Source organism: Puma concolor, chromosome C2, assembly GCF_028749965.1.
Source record: "Puma concolor isolate L17-30 chromosome C2, mPumCon1.1.hap2, whole genome shotgun sequence".
Classification (NCBI taxonomy): domain Eukaryota; kingdom Metazoa; phylum Chordata; class Mammalia; order Carnivora; family Felidae; genus Puma; species Puma concolor.
The window spans coordinates 129,278,642-129,294,701 of record NC_141675.1 but is presented as its reverse complement, the minus strand read 5'-3'; the positions used below and the strand labels follow the sequence as shown (position 1 = coordinate 129,294,701).

The window sequence follows — 16,060 nt, the reverse complement described above, 5'->3', positions numbered from 1 at the left end:
CCCGCGTCGGGCTCTGTGCTGAAGCTCGGAGCCTGGAGCCTGTTTCAGATTCTGTGTCTCCCTCTTTCTTTGACCCTCCCCTGTTCATGCTCTGTCTCTGTCTCAAAAATAAATAAATGTTAAAAAAAATTTAAAAAAAAGAATTCTGCAACTCTACTTCTTATGGAGATACATAGTTTTTATTTTTGTTGTTTTTAATATATCATAATTGAGAACTTATTCAACACACATTTTTTTTCAAGTACATAACAAGTGCTAAGCCCAGTGCCAGGAAGAAATGCAACAGAAATGAAAGAAACAAACACACAGTTATTCAGGAAGATCTCATCTCTGATCTAGGGAGTCACAGGAGTGGTAGGTAGATAACAGAAGACACACACACACACACACACACACACACACTATTTTGCATGATAAGCCCTAGATGAGCAATGTATACAAAATAATAATTTGCATTCAGGAAAGGATAACCAAGTATACCAGGTAAAGTAGGAGCAATCTGATAGTTCAGTGTTGAGGTGAATCTTGAATCATTTATTCACAAATAATTGTACCCAGAGTTAGGTGGTTTCTGGATGCCAGCTCTGAGCTTTCTGAAGCAAAAGGAGCAAAGATAACGAGAAGTGGTCCCTAACCTAAAGTAGCCTAGATTCCAGAATAAACTGTTAACAAACGATTACAATAAATGTTATTAATGTCACCATTTGCTGTGCAGATGGAGAGAATTTTCTGTAGCCAAAGGGGAAAAAAATAGAAATAAAAGATGAGAATGAAAATGAATAGCCCCATTAGTTTTCCTTCAGTACTTCCCACTCTTCCTTCAAAACCCCATCCTACTCTAGTTAAGGTTACTTGCCTTTCCTTAATTTTCTTATTCCTTAAGCTTCCTCCTCTATTGTAGTCAGTCCTACATCACATTGCGTTCTAATTGCTTGTGTGTATCCTTCAGCAACTGGTATGAGATTTGTTGAGTTTGAAATATTCATAGTAGGAGATAATCTGAAGAGGTGTCTTAAGGCCAATTGTGGAGAGTTGTATGTCATATATGGAGTCTGATAACAAAACTGGTAAATGTTCTGTCATCAATATACCCCTCTTGGCTTGATAAAAATGTATCACGATATATTCACCCTTAGCTATAAATATAATGTATTTTTAATGCATTCATATGATGCCAGGAAGAATTCAGTAAGGATTCAATAGAAATCTGATGCTTTTCTTTGTAGCTACAATTAGAGATTGGCAAGCTTTTGCGGGTGTTGAACTGTATTGTATTTTTATTAGTAATTCGGTATTTGTATCTGGCCTTTAACTAGTTAGTTCACATGCAACATTGATTTGTTGTCATCTTTCTCATTATTTCCCAGGCAAGACAGATAATTTGATGCCTCTTACTTCACTGACAATAAGTAAAAAACCAAACATACAAACAAAAAACAAAACAAAACAGATCTTTTCTAGGAATGGTTGGCCCAAAAGACCATTAGTTTGGCATCAGGAGCATTTTCATAGTCTTCTTTATGCTACTGCTAGAAAAAGTTGAAATTCCATCACTCAAATAAGATATATATCTGTAAATGTGAAGAAAATACTAAAAACAAAGCTACACTTTTGATAACCTTTATAGAATCATTTGTTACTTCCTTGCCCTTCAGAAATGGCCTGAAACCTAGCATTTGTTGCTCTGGAATGGATTAAGATATGGATACCTCAGAGATGGTGAAAAGCCCTCCCGGCTGCATCATGTGCTCTGTGTCCCAAATTTCTTTCATCTCTTCTGCCACATCCTTCTCCCAGTCTTTCTTTTATCCTCATCTCTCTATTTTTGTCTTCTTGCTCAAACCTCTGAGATGAATCCCATATTCAGTTTTGCCTATGTTTTGCATTGGTGGAGTTTGCTGTCTCCCGTTCTAGATTACCTTTGTAGAAAAGACACAGAGAAAGTGATGATAAGCACCCATTCTATTTAAGAAGAGCTACTGGAAAATTTTTTAGTCATTTAATACATTATGCAATGTGTTTGTATAATTTTTGGTTAGGCTGTCTTTTGCCTGATGGTATTTGAATAACAAAAAAATGAGTTGAGTGCAACTAATTACAATTTTTTTCTATGTAAACTTAACATATGATACATATAACATTATTTCTTGTTTCTCTTATGCTGTCTACATATTTTCATTCTCATGTATGTTCTCTTTAGATTATTAGAAGCAAGGATAGTTTACTACTTATGAAGTAGGGGAATTTTAGAGAATAATTAAAGATTGAATATATAAACACGTTCTTTATTTATTCAAATGTAGGAAATCCCTTGCAATAAGCCAACATAAACAAAGGAAATACATGCTCTAACTTACGGAACAAAAAAAATGTGATATTTTATGGAGTAAAATTTTTTTAATGTTTATTTTTGAGAGAGAGAGAGATAGAGACAGAGCATGAGCAGGGGAGGGGCAGAGAGAGAGGGAGACACAGAATCTGAAGCAGGCTCCAGGCTCTGAGCTGTCAGCACAGAGCCCAACTCGGGGCTTGAACTCACAGACTGTGAGATCATGACCTGAGCTGAAGTCGTAACTCAACCGACTGAGCCACCCAGGCGCCCCTGGAGTAAATTTAATTATAACTATGGATGAAGTATAATAGCACTCACATTTCATACTTGAAAATGGGCAGGTGTTTCATTTTTGTCCTTTTTTTTTTTTTAGGATTCTTATATATATTTTTGTTAGACTTTATAATATACCATTTAAAGTCAAAAATTAAGTTAATAAAAGAAACCTAAGCGTCCTGTTTTTTTAATTTAAATAATATTAACATATAATGTAATTTTAGTTTCAGATGTACAATATACTGACTCAACAATTCCATTCAACACCTAGTGCTCATCACAAGTGCACGCCTTAATCTACATCACCTATTTCACCCATATCCCCATGCACCTCCCCTCTGGTAACCATCAGTTTGTTCTCTACAACTAAGAGTGTTTCTTGGTTTGTCTCTTTCTCTCCTTTTTTTCTTCCCTTTGCTCATTTGTTTTGTTTCTTGAATTCCACATATGAGTGAAATCATATGGCATTTATCTTTCTCTGACTGACTTACTTCATTATACTTGCATTATACTCTGTACCTCTATCCGTGTCATTGAACATCATGAGTATTTTTATTAATGAATCAATTTATGTGTTTTCATTTCAAATCAATAAATAGGCTTATCATCTACTATTTTTAAACTATTATGGCAGGTGTGGCCAAACAGAAGTAATTCAATGCCATAATTTTAATGTAGCATAAATCCACTTGAGGAAAAGACACTATCAACATGTGCAAGGTTAAATTCTAAAATAAATTAGACAATAGTTAAATAAACCAATGTTGGAAATGGCATAACATTGTGCATAATCAGTTTCCAAGTAAATGTGCAAAAATGTCAGTTCAAGTTCAGAAGAGTAATATATCAGTGCTAGTTGGCCTTATCAGGGCAATCTTTATAAAAATATGGGATATAGCCTGTGGCTTGAAGGATCCGTAAGATTAAGGTAGATGAAATTGGAGGAGTTCAGCTTATTCAAAATAAGTTGAATTCTTTAAACTAATAGATCAGAATGGAAAAATATATTTAAAAAAATAATAATAAGGAGGAGGAGGAGAAAGAGCGGTAGAAGGAATAGGAGAAGAAGGAAACCAATTTATTTTGAGTAGGAGATTCTCATTGAGAAACTGGAAAACCCATCTAAAAAGATTGAGGCTTAGACGTATATAATGGACAGAATAGAATGAACAGAAATGAATATTTTATTCAAACAATTCTCATGATTTCATAGACCAATTTGTAAGTGGCGTGAGGGATTGAGTAGTGGATGGGAAAAACCAGAAGCACTGAATCCAGCTGGGGCCTTGGGTTGCAAACTTTGTACACAAAAGGACCTTTTTTTTTTTTTAATGAAATCTACCTCCGATCTCCACCATATAAAACAGATCAAAATGGCATCATTTTGGAGCAATGTATTTTTTTCAGGTCAGAGAAGTACTTACCTAGTCAATAGATGGGAATACAAATTTAACCAATGGAATTTCCTAATACAAAACAAAAATTGTTGTCTGTGACATATTTAAGGGTGCCTGTTTATGCTACAATATAAACAATATCTTGAAGGGATATTCCTATCAGAGTGCAACAGGGCGTCCAAACGAGGTCTTCAGTTTACAACTCACTGAGGTAGATTATTGCTGTAGCCTCAACAAAAGAGGAAAATTGGCAGCTAGAGCTGATATTATTCCCGGTAAAAAACCTCTCAGTATAACTATCCATCACCTACAGTCCTTCTCAGGACTGGTGAGGCCCTGCATGATCTGGCACATCCTCACCTCTCCTGCCGCATCTCTGGGCAACTCCCTTTATTTTCCAGCTCCTACCAGTTAGGGAACTATGTGAGTTCTTCAAATATTGTTATCTTTTCTCTTTCTCTGGGCCACCATATGTGTTACTTAGAATATCCCCTTTTCCTGTGGTCAGCATAGCCTTGTCCTACACCAAAACTAGTTTCACTCTCCCTCTTCCCTGTTTCTATAGTACTTGGCATTGTTGATTATTTGCTTAGTATCAGTCTGCCCCACCGGACTGCATGCTCTGTAAGTAGATGCAGTTACCTAGCACATGGTTATCAAGTACATGGATTATCGATTCAAGGATTTTTTAAATAGACTGTATTTGTCAGATCAGATTTAGGTTAACTACAAAACTGAGCAAAAAATACAGAGATTTCCCCTATACCCCCTACCCCCAGAGATGCATAACCTCAGTCACTATCCATGTTTCCGACTAAAGTGATACACGGTTAAATTGATGAACCTACATTGATATATCAGTATCACCCAATGTCCATGGTTTACATTAGGATTCATTCTTAGAGTTGTATATTCTGTGTGCTTGGACAAATGTACACTGAGATGTATCTACCGTTATCATATCATAGAGAGCAGTTTCATTGTCATAAAAATCCTCCATCCTCCGCCTATTCATCCCTCACTTCCCTTAACTTCTGGCAACCTCTGATCTTTTCACCGTCTCCATAGTCTTGCCTTTTCCAAAATGTCATATACTTGGAATTATACAGTACATAGCTTTTTCTGATTGGCTTCCTTCACTTAGTAATGTGTATATAATTTTCCATTAATTCTTTCCATGGCTTGATAGTTCATTTCTTTTTGACACTGAATAATATTCCATTATTTGGAAAATTTTCAAATTTGGCCTATGGATGAATTTTGTCACAGTTTATTTATCCATTCACCTACTGAAGGAGATTTTGATTGCTTCTAAGTTTTGGCAATTATGAATAAAGCTGCTAGAAACATCCATGTGTAGTTTTTCTTTTTTTAATACATTCAGCTTTAAAAAGGTACATGAAGACACTTGAGTAAAAATATTCGAGAACCATCTAGACATTTACGAGTTAGGATTTTTTAGGGAGGTCAAGACTACATATATACACTTGTAATAGTCATCTATTTTTAGTTTCTTTAATGAAACTTCTATATGGTAGATACTGTATCAGGTGCTAGAAATGCAAAGTTGAAAATGATGGAGCTCTAAGTTTAAAGAGCTCATAGAATAGTAGGAGAAAATAGACACGAAACAAGTAATCCCAATATAATATGGGGAGTACCACAATGTAAGTATTTTGGAGTTGCAATCAATTACATATGGCAGAGGCAGAGAATACCTCATAAAAGTGACAACATTTGAACTGAACCCAAAGGAAGAACTGGAACTCACAGGCAGATGATTTGAGAATAGTCATATACAGGCCCAGAGTTTCAAAAAAAATATACAGTAGGCTGATGTTGGGGAAATAGGTAGAAAGGTAGGCTGATCAGATGGGAAAGGGTTTTTTTTTTTTTTTTTTTTTTTTAGTCCCTGCTATTGAATTTGAACTTTTTTTTATAATAGTGATAATCAGTGAATAATTCAAAGTCTAGGTGTAATGTGAATGAAGACTTTAGAAATATAATCCCATTGTCTGCATGGAAGATAGGATAGAAGAGACGGAGATGAAATCCCAAGAGAGGAGGAAAGCAAGTTAATGAGCTAGTTCACATCAGAAGGATTCTGATCTGTGATTATGAAAGTAGAGGTGAAGTATTGGAGAAAGATTCAGTAGAAGTGGAATTTATAGGACATTCAATAATATTACATTCAATACATATTTTATTCAATAATATTGTTTATCCCATTCTTAAGTCTCCTTTTTAAAGCATACTGGGATCTCTCTGATTTATGAAAATGATAGTATATGGAGAAGGTGCAAATAGAAATGCCACTGATGTTGTGTCACAATGAAAACTGTTTGGGCTAATTTTCTATATTCCCTTACCAGAGTCCCTAAAAAAATACTCTCTTTAGAAGTTGTTATTTTTCTTTTTAATATGTATTTCTTCAGGCTAGCTTTTGAACGTCTGTTTTATAGATACAGGCAAGCATGAGTTTTCACTGAGGAAGTTAGAGAATCAGGAGCATCAAAGGGCCATTGAATCCATTTTGTAGCACAAAGTCTTAAAGACTGACATGTCATATGGACTGAAAGGTTGGCATAGATCTAGAATAAAAGTAAAATTCTCAGACACTTCTTTGATGATCCATATTGGCATACACAGGGACGAACAGGAGAAGAAAGTAGTTAAATCTGCAAGCACTAAGGCACTAAATTAATTCATTAATTGTCTGTAATTAGCAATTTGGCTTTTCCACATGAGTAAGTTTGTTAGGAAGTTATTGCCTTTTGTAACTGTGGGGTAACAATTAGCTAATAAGATCTTGTAAGAATAGATTGAGATATTGAGATAGCAGTAGTAATTGTGAGTAGAAATTAAGATAACAGCCAGGTGATTTACCGTGGTCCCACCAACAAACTGAAATCAGGACAAAATAAACCGAGGGAACGTTTTAGGTGCTGTTGTTCCCATGGTGGTTGTTATTTATTGCCAGTATGATTGTGTGTATGTGTGTATGGATGTGTGTGTTGATAGAGTTTATATTTTCTCACTTGATTTCAGTTATGACAGCGATAGCTGGTGTCCTCCATTACCCGTGCAAACATACTTACACCAGGGTATGGAAGACGAACTGGAAGAAGATGATGATCGTGTCCCGACACCTCCAGTCCGAGGCGTGGCTTCTTCGCCTGCTATTTCCTTTGGACAGCAGTCCACTGCAACCCTCACTCCATCCCCACGGGAAGAGATGCAGCCCATGCTGCAGGCTCACCTGGACGAGCTGACCAGAGCCTATCAGTTTGATATAGCAAAGCAAACATGGTATGTATTCTTGTTAGGTCAGGAGACCCATGCCTTCAGCACAGGGACAGAGGAGATGTTCTTTTGCAAGAAATTCATAAGGAGTTCTCATATAACTATACAGCTGAGGTTAGAAATGCTTCTTTGCAGTTCCTCTATCATCTGCGTAAAGAAATTGACCAAGAAAATGTTAAATAACTGGATCAAAGTCATATAACTGGTTAAGGAGTGACCCGGAGCCATGAATTCAGATCTGCTGAATTGTATGCTAAAGTGCCTTTGGCTACACCAGAATCTTTTCTGATTTACAGTTTAGCTTCGATTAGCTTATCCTTGAACTCACTTCCAGTGCTACAATATAAGGCTCCTTTTGGATTGTTCAAAGTGCCTGTGATTAATTCTGTATGTGGTCATGAATATGTAAATGTAAGCTTCTACAAATCACATACGGTCAGTTATTCAAAGATCCTTGGGCTGAATAAAATGAGACAGGAAGAAAAAACAGCAATATTAGTAACAGTAAGTGCATTAAAAAATAAAACCTAGAATAACCAAATTCCTTTTTTCTAATCAACCCATAACCTTTCCTTAGGTATTGATGGCAATCTACTTAGATATCCTGTGCAAGCATGGAAAAAATACGAGTGGGACCGGCTCTCACAATTTTATACACTCGTGGTTTTTTTTTGTTTGTTTTGTTTTGTTTTTTATGTGCGCTCTCTTCTCTCAAATAGTGACATATAAGTCTGACTCTTGAAAATGAAATCTCAGTGACATACCTCTGATTATCTTCTGTTGATTTCCACGATGTACTTGAAGTTAAATTTTTATGAAATAGTATTTGCTTTTTTTTTTGACACTCTTAGTTACTGGGATAGTTGATAATGAGATATATCTCATTCTCAGTGTTGATGAACTATTTATTTTAAAAATACAGCAAAATGTACAAAGAGATACTAAAACCAAGAGTATTCTTTAAAGCTTCTTATGAGCATAGGATCTTTTCTTAGAACCAGAGGTTTTTAAACATTTTTTTCTCAATCATCAGATGTGTTTTCAAAGGTCAAAGCAAATCTGCTAAACAGTATTATTTTGCATCAGGCTGCTTCATAAAATACCACTATTTAAGTTGAAGCCGACTGCTTTAAGAGCCAGAGGATTTCCTTCAGTTTAATGTGGCCATGTACTTCAGTAATTTAAGACACAGATTATAGCTTAGGTGTTCCCAAATTCACCTGCATTTCACCTGGATAACCTTAAAATATATTGATATGTAGTCCCCACCCTCAGATAGTCCAGATTGCCTGGTCGGGGATTTGACTGAGGGCAGTTGAGGTTGGGACAAGTAGCACTGTCACTACTTACAAGCTGTATGACACTGAGCAACTTAACATTTCTGTGCTTCAGTCTCCCATTTGTAAAATGATGATGATAATACCAATTAGCTCATATACAATGTAAGAGCATAGTCTCTAAGACCACTTGGTTTCAGTAATTCACTAGAAAGAACTATAGAACTCACTGAATGCCATTATACTGAAAGTTACGGTCTATTATATTGAAAAGATACAGATTAAAATCAGCCAAGAGAAGAGATGCACAGGACAGAGTCTGGGAAGGTTCCAAAGGTAGAGCTTCCAGTTGCCCTCTCCCAAAGGAGTTGTGGAAAGCATTACTTTCCCACCAACAACGTGTGACAATATGCATGGAGTATTACCAACCAGGGAAACTCACATGAACCTTGAGCTTCATGGTCTTTCTTGAACCTTTGTCATAGACATTGTTAGCTATCTGCATGGCTGACCTCAGTCTCTAGCTCCTCCAGAAGGCAAACTGATACCATGTGACTAAAAGCCCCTACCATAAATCACATTATTGGACTCTCTGGAGAAGCCTACGATTACCAGGTGAACAAAGACACTTCTATCAGGTAGGATATTCTAGAACTTAGAGATTACCTCCCTGGAGCACATGACAAAAGCCTAGCTTTTCTTTGGGCAAGGTCAAATTCTTTATTACACATCATATTGTGTGAGAATTAAATGAGTTCTTCCTGGCTTAGTCAGTAGAGCATGTGACTCTTGATCTCGAGGTTATGAGTTCAAGCCCCCACGAATGTTAGATTCGTGGATGTTAGAGATTACTAAAAATAACATCTTAAAAAAAATAATTTAATGAGTTTCCTCATATACAATACTAAGTACAGTATCTAGCTGTAATATAGCTGTTATTCAGAAGAGCTTGGGTTTTCACTTAAATTGTTCACTGCTGTATTTCCACCCTTAGAAGAGCACTACCCTTAGTGAGTGTTGCACAGATATATGCTAAATGAGTGAACAAACTAGTTCTTCTTTACCTGCTCCAAGTACCCATAGGGAAAACCCTGTTTCTTTCTCTGAGTATGTTTCTGTTCAGTCCAACAATCCTCCAGAGTGTCATTGCTGACTCCCTATGTAAAAGTTATGAACCTCGATGTACTCACACAGGATCTCACCCTTCAGGAATGGAATATGCTCCTCATCTGAGCTGTACATCAACATCACAGGAGGAATATTTAAGAAATAATAATTCCTAGGCTCCACCTCCAGGGACTCTGTATATATTGACCCATGTAGTGCATAGCACATGCTTGTCACTAGAAGATATTTGTAAATGTTTTGCACCCTCTTCCTATTTTAGTTTATCTCCTAATTCTGCTGAATTCAAGAAATATGTTTTTTTACATTAATGTATATTTGTTCCATTCAAGAGGTGTCAGCAATGATGTAAGACTAGAATGTCAGTTTATTTAGTACCTTCCAGGACCAAAGTGCACACCATTAGAGAAGGAATCATATATGTAAATATCACCTTGTATTCTCTTGCTCATGACTTGACTCAGTCCATTCTTGATTCACAAACAGAATTTTAGGCAACATTTACAGGATGTCATCATCAACACTCAAGATATTCTGCATTGGTAGTTAAGAAACTTTCTGATTTTTACATAAATGAGCTATAATGAATGTCAGATAATGACTTGGGACCTCATATTCCTGACCCATTAAGTTAAAGATGTGGACTTGATGATATTGAGGTGGCTTCTGGAACTAACATCTTAAGGGTTTTTTTTTCCATTGAAAAATTTATAATGTTGCTAACATTGGAGTTGGTTGCCAGTTCAAGAATGCGTTTGGGAGAGGGATGTTAAATAAATTCTGGACGAATGAAATAATTGCCCCCAAAATGCAGGTATTAAAAATAACCTTGTATTTCTAACTCAAAATATTTGGGTGAAAATGCATAACACTTATACATCTGCCTTAAATAGCCAACGTCTTTTAAATACTTTGTATTAAGGCAAAAAAAAAAAAAAAAAAAGATTTACTGTATTAAGATATGTGGTATATTCACTCCCTAATGACAGGAACAAATAACAACTAACAAGTAACAAATAAGAATGACATATATACATATGTCATATGTATGTCATATGTATATATGTCATTCTTTGTTATATATATGTTATATATATATATATGTCATTTTTATTTGTTATATATATGTTATATATATGCCATTTTTATTTGTTATACATATATATAATGACATTTTATAATTCCGAAGAAAATATTTTTTTCTTAGTGTTTATTTTTGAGAAACAGAGCACAAGCAGGGGAGGGGTAGAGAGAGAGAGAGGGAGACACAGAATCCGAAGCAAGCTCCAGGCTTCAAGCTGTCAGCACAGAACCCAATGCGGGGCTCGAACTCACGAACCATGAGATCGTGTCCTGAGCTTAAGTCGGAAGCTTAACCAACTGAGCCACCCGGGTGCACCTAGAAGAAATTCTTTTTTTTTTTTTTTTTTTAATTTTTTTTCAACGTTTTTATTTATTTTTGGGACAGAGAGAGACAGAGCATGAACGGGGGAGGGGCAGAGAGAGAGGGAGACACAGAATCGGAAACAGGCTCCAGGCTCCGAGCCATCAGCCCAGAGCCTGACGCGGGGCTCGAACTCACGGACCGCAAGATCGTGACCTGGCTGAAGTCGGACGCTTAACCGACTGCGCCACCCAGGCGCCCCTAGAAGAAATTCTTAAGTAGTCACAGTGAATCAACTGAACCTAGGTCCAACTCTACATATTGCTAACCATGCCATTTGAAACAAGTCACTTAAGTTTGAGCATCCCTTGGGTAGGTTCTAAGAGCTGAAAATATGAATTCTGTCTATTTCACAAGGCTGAGATTGAAGATACACATGCATTGCAAAGGGTATGTTTAGCACACCTGATATTCTAAACACAGAAAATGCTGAGATGAACCTTTTATGTATTTTAAGTGTTTTAGACTTCAGTAGGTAAAACAGGGGCACAAATGAGTAGCCTGAACACAAAGTAGTCATTCCTACTTTAAACTGTGTTAAAGTGGAAACAACCAGCGGCCTGATTCATGGGGGAGCCTGCAGGAAGAAAGCCTTGTAGGTCAGTCAGTGTGCTCATGGTTGGGAGAAGGGTTATTGGTATTAACTCTTGATGTGACATCTTTTCTTCATACGGCCTCCACACAGGCTGAATGCAACTTCCACACTAAGCTGGAAACAAAATTATTATACTCTTATGGTACAAAAACAAAAACAACTTTAAATATTTGTGCAAACGTTCCTATTCTCCTTTGATGATTTATTTACACAAAAATACTAAGTCTGTATATTTTTTCTCTGTATATTACCCCATGAATACCAATAGAAGAGTGTAATAGTTTATATGGTTATGGTTTTGACTAGTCATGTATACATAGCCCATTGTCTCTTCTGAGAAACCATCATAAGCTCCAAAATTAGTTAATAGAAAGCAAGAAGAAAAAATTAGTCGCCGTAACATGCTGTTTAATTCTAATTATAATTTTGTGGGTTGTTAATGAATTCCCTCTTTTTTTCCTCCCATTTGAATTCTAGGCACATTCAAAGCAATAATCAACCTCCACAGCCCCCGGTTCCACCATTAGGTTACATGTCCGGAGCCTTGATTTCCGATTTGGAAACAGATGTTCCAGATGATGATGCTGATGATGAGGAAGAAGCTTTAGAAATCCCCAGGCCCCTGAGGGCACTAGAGCAGACACCCGGATCCAGTATGGACAATCTAGACAGCTCTGTGACAGGTAACGTAACTGATTTAATAGGAATAACTGACCTATTTATTACACTCAAATGCATCAAAAATCAGACACTTTCTTATGTAAGATTTATTCCACTCCAGCTATTTCTATAACATTTTAAATATGTTAATATTAAACACAAAATTCAAAAAGGATTTGGAAATACTTTTGCTTTGCTGCAAAAATGATAAGAAAATTCATGAATTTTAAAAAGCCTTAAAGACATGAAAGAAAACTCAATTATATCCAGGGCTTTCAAGAAAAGTTCACTCTACTGGGGAACCAAGTCTATTACATAAAAAAAAAAAAAAAAAAACCTTGACTTTTAGAAATGATATATTTTGTATATCAGGAGCAACATACAAAGTGAATGCAATCTCCAAACACTTCTTGATATTTCACTCTGTACAGTCATTCACTGATGAAAATAAGCAAGTCTTCAGAATGAGCCTCTCTAAGGTTGCATGAGGTATTGTGTGGAGAAAATGTATAGCGAGATAAGCCATATATTTACGCATTTCATATCGTTGGATTCAGTAATTGCTCCTCTCCCAAGTAATACAGTTATTTTTGCAGTTTACTCCTCTGGCGTCCTCTGGCTTTGTTCACTAAGTGAAATGTTGCAGATGTTGCAGTTGCTACACTCCTAAGATGATCCCAGGACTGCAACCTATTTGAAAGGATTTAAGTTTATCCAATTTTGTTGAAAAAACTTGAATCCTAATGTGTACACAATGAATCTGGAGAAATGTAAAAATTTAGTCTTTCTATTCCAGTAGATATCCATTCTTTGACACACATACATAAATGTCTCTTATGTGACTATAAAGACGCAACTACCCCAAATGTAGATCTTGCTTTTGCAGGCATTGGGTCTTCTCAGAAAAATCACCCATGTCTCTATTTACCTTGATAATATCATCTTCATCCTAGGAGGCGTGTACCGTGGTCCCATTTAGTTCATGTGTATGCTCCCAACTTGCAAAGATTTTTCACTCTGACTTGAGCCAACACTGAAGGAAACTTCTTTAGGACAGTGATGGAAAAGGATGAGGACCTATATGTTTCCTCTCTATGCCTTCCTGAATAATACAATGTGTGATGCAGGAGCCCACTTTTTTTGTTTTGCTTCTTACCTGGGGGCTGTCTGCTTGCCAGGCTAATTAAGATTTAAGAACTCCAGATATACTGCCGTGATTTGAAATCGAGATCCAACTGAAGGTGGCAAAGCAAAAGTTTGAGTCTTTGAATGCAGAGAGCTAACTTATTAGTGCACTATTATGTTAAGCCCTCTTGCCTGAATTTCCAGCATAATCTCCTTCAGGGTAAAATTCTGCATATTTTTGCATATCTCACTAATGATACTGAACTCCTCTCCATTAGGAATGCAGTACGAATTGCAATAATAGCACACAAAAAAGGGCAGCTATAGCCTATGTAGTCCTTTTATTAAATATTATAATGTCAGAGATGATAAATATATCTATAAATCAGAAGATTGCCATTTCTCACTTTTACATGCTCACCTGTTAGGCTGTCTAATGTGAACATGGTTAAAACCAATCTGCCTTTCTCCTTGTAGCTGGTATACTGTTCATTCCAAATGAAGCTTTTATTGCTAAGAAAACAGTCTGTTTTCCTACTTGAATTCACTGCTTAATTACTGCTGTATATAAAAACCTCAGGGTGTTTAGGTGTGTATTACATGATGAATTTGCCCTATGAATAATGCATCTTCTCAGTGAAAGAAGTTGTAGTCTACAGGAAGTAGCCAAAGGAAACTCTTTTCTTTCTTTTCTCCTTTTTTCTTTTCTTTTTTTTCTTCTCCTTTTTTCCTTTTTTTTTTTTTTTTTTTTTTTTTTTTTTGCCTCTGCAGTAACTTTGTGGGGAAGGTATGGCCAAGGATTTAATTTGTTTTGTTTTCTAGTGTATAAGTGTAATGTAAGTAAATATAAATCCAAAGTAAATATATTTTCTTTAAAAAGTGTGTGTGTAGGAAGTGTGAGTGAGTGTGGGATGTGTGTGTGAAAGAATATTGATAGGGTTTGTGATTATAACTGCATGTGTGAGTGTATTTAGGGCTCTGTGTGAGTGTGTGTAGGTGTGTGTGGGTGTAAATAGGATTGTAAGCATATGTGAGTGTGTAAGTGTGTGTGTGCACATATATGCACATGTAAGCATACATGGGGATGGCCCTAAGGTGAATGTATGTATGGACCAAATGTTACAGAAATCAACATGCTGATGAATATTGTTCTAATGTGTTTATGTTTTCTTCAGACCCTTAAACCTAGTTTAATGGCCTTAATTGAGGTGGGCAGTAAAAACAGACACTGTTGCCATTGGCTTTTTATGTTTCTAAGATGGTAAGTGCCCACAGAGAGGATTCTGATTCTACTGTAATTTACTCAGGGTTCTAAATTTGTACGTGGTGTGAGGAATTCAGTCATGACTTTCACCTAAACTCTTTGGTAGAGATTTTCATTTTCATGAGACTAAGAACTATTTTTATTAAATGGGACAAAAGTTATATTCCATTCCCTGAAACTCTAAATCCAACCAGAATGATAGTCCAGTGGTAACACAGAGATGGGCTAAAAAGCCAGTGTGTATTTTACTTGTATATATAACATTCCAACACTTAATCACATTAAGGAATAAGTGCAGAGCCCATCTTTATAAAGAAATAATTATATAAATTCCAGATATTTTCAAAACAACTAAGTAATTTGTGATAGACATCTTAAATTTTGAAATAATGGTCCATGAATGGAAAAGCAAGAAGAAAGGAAAATATCAGCAGTTTCCTATTCCATAATCTCAATGTCTTAGTCTTGTTAGGCTGCTCTAACAAAATGCCATTGACTGGGTGACTTAACAAACATTTATTTCTCACAGTTCTGGAGGCTGGGAAGTCCAAGATCAAGGTGCCAGGAGATTTGGTTCCTGGTGAATTTCTCCTCCTGGCTTACAACCAGGTATCTCCACGCGTGTTCTCAAAAGGCAAAGAGAGACAGCAAGCTCTCTGGTCTTTTTTTAAAAGTTTGCTAATTCTGTCTGATGAACCCACCTTCACGACTTCATCTAAACCTAATTACCTCCCAAAGACCCCACCTCCAAATACTATAACATTAGGGGTTAGGGCTTTTAACACATGAATTTTAGGGAGAAATAAACATTCAGTTTCTAAAACAGTAATGTGGAAAATGTATTTGCAAGTCTACTATATTATTTATTTATTCCTACAACAAACATTTACCAAATGTCTCTTCCTTCCAAACTGTTGGCTAGGAATTTAAATATGATAATAATGATAATGATAATAATGCCATCAACAAGAAGAATACTATCTTGTGCATATATAGCCCTTAGTAAATGCAAGGCACTCTTCAAGCAGTGACCTGATTTTTTGTTGTGACTCCATGAGCTAAGAATGTTGCCTACATATTTAAACAATTGTAAGAGAACATGAAACAAACGAAAAGAGACAGCACAGATTCAAATATTTGGTATCTGGCACTTTATAGAAAAGTTTGCTGATCCCTGTCCTAAAGTTTTAACATATATTAAATCCCTTACCTATCACAAACCTAGTTTAGTTCTTATTTTACAGATACGGAAATTGGGTCAC

The 16,060-nt window shown here is 36.1% G+C and overlaps 1 protein-coding gene across 21 annotated transcripts in view; it reads left to right on the top strand.

Moving 5' to 3' along the window:
* The window catches only part of ROBO2 (roundabout guidance receptor 2), a 1,716,380-nt gene that overhangs the window by 1,678,769 nt on the left and 21,551 nt on the right, over positions 1–16,060 (top strand). For all 21 annotated transcript variants that reach the window (XM_086675717.1, XM_086675722.1, XM_086675715.1 and 18 more), the window contains 2 exons: positions 7,054–7,314; positions 12,227–12,432. In XM_086675717.1, the coding sequence (XP_086531843.1) occupies positions 7,054–7,314; positions 12,227–12,432 (467 nt within the window). The remainder of the gene's footprint in view (positions 1–7,053; positions 7,315–12,226; positions 12,433–16,060) is intronic.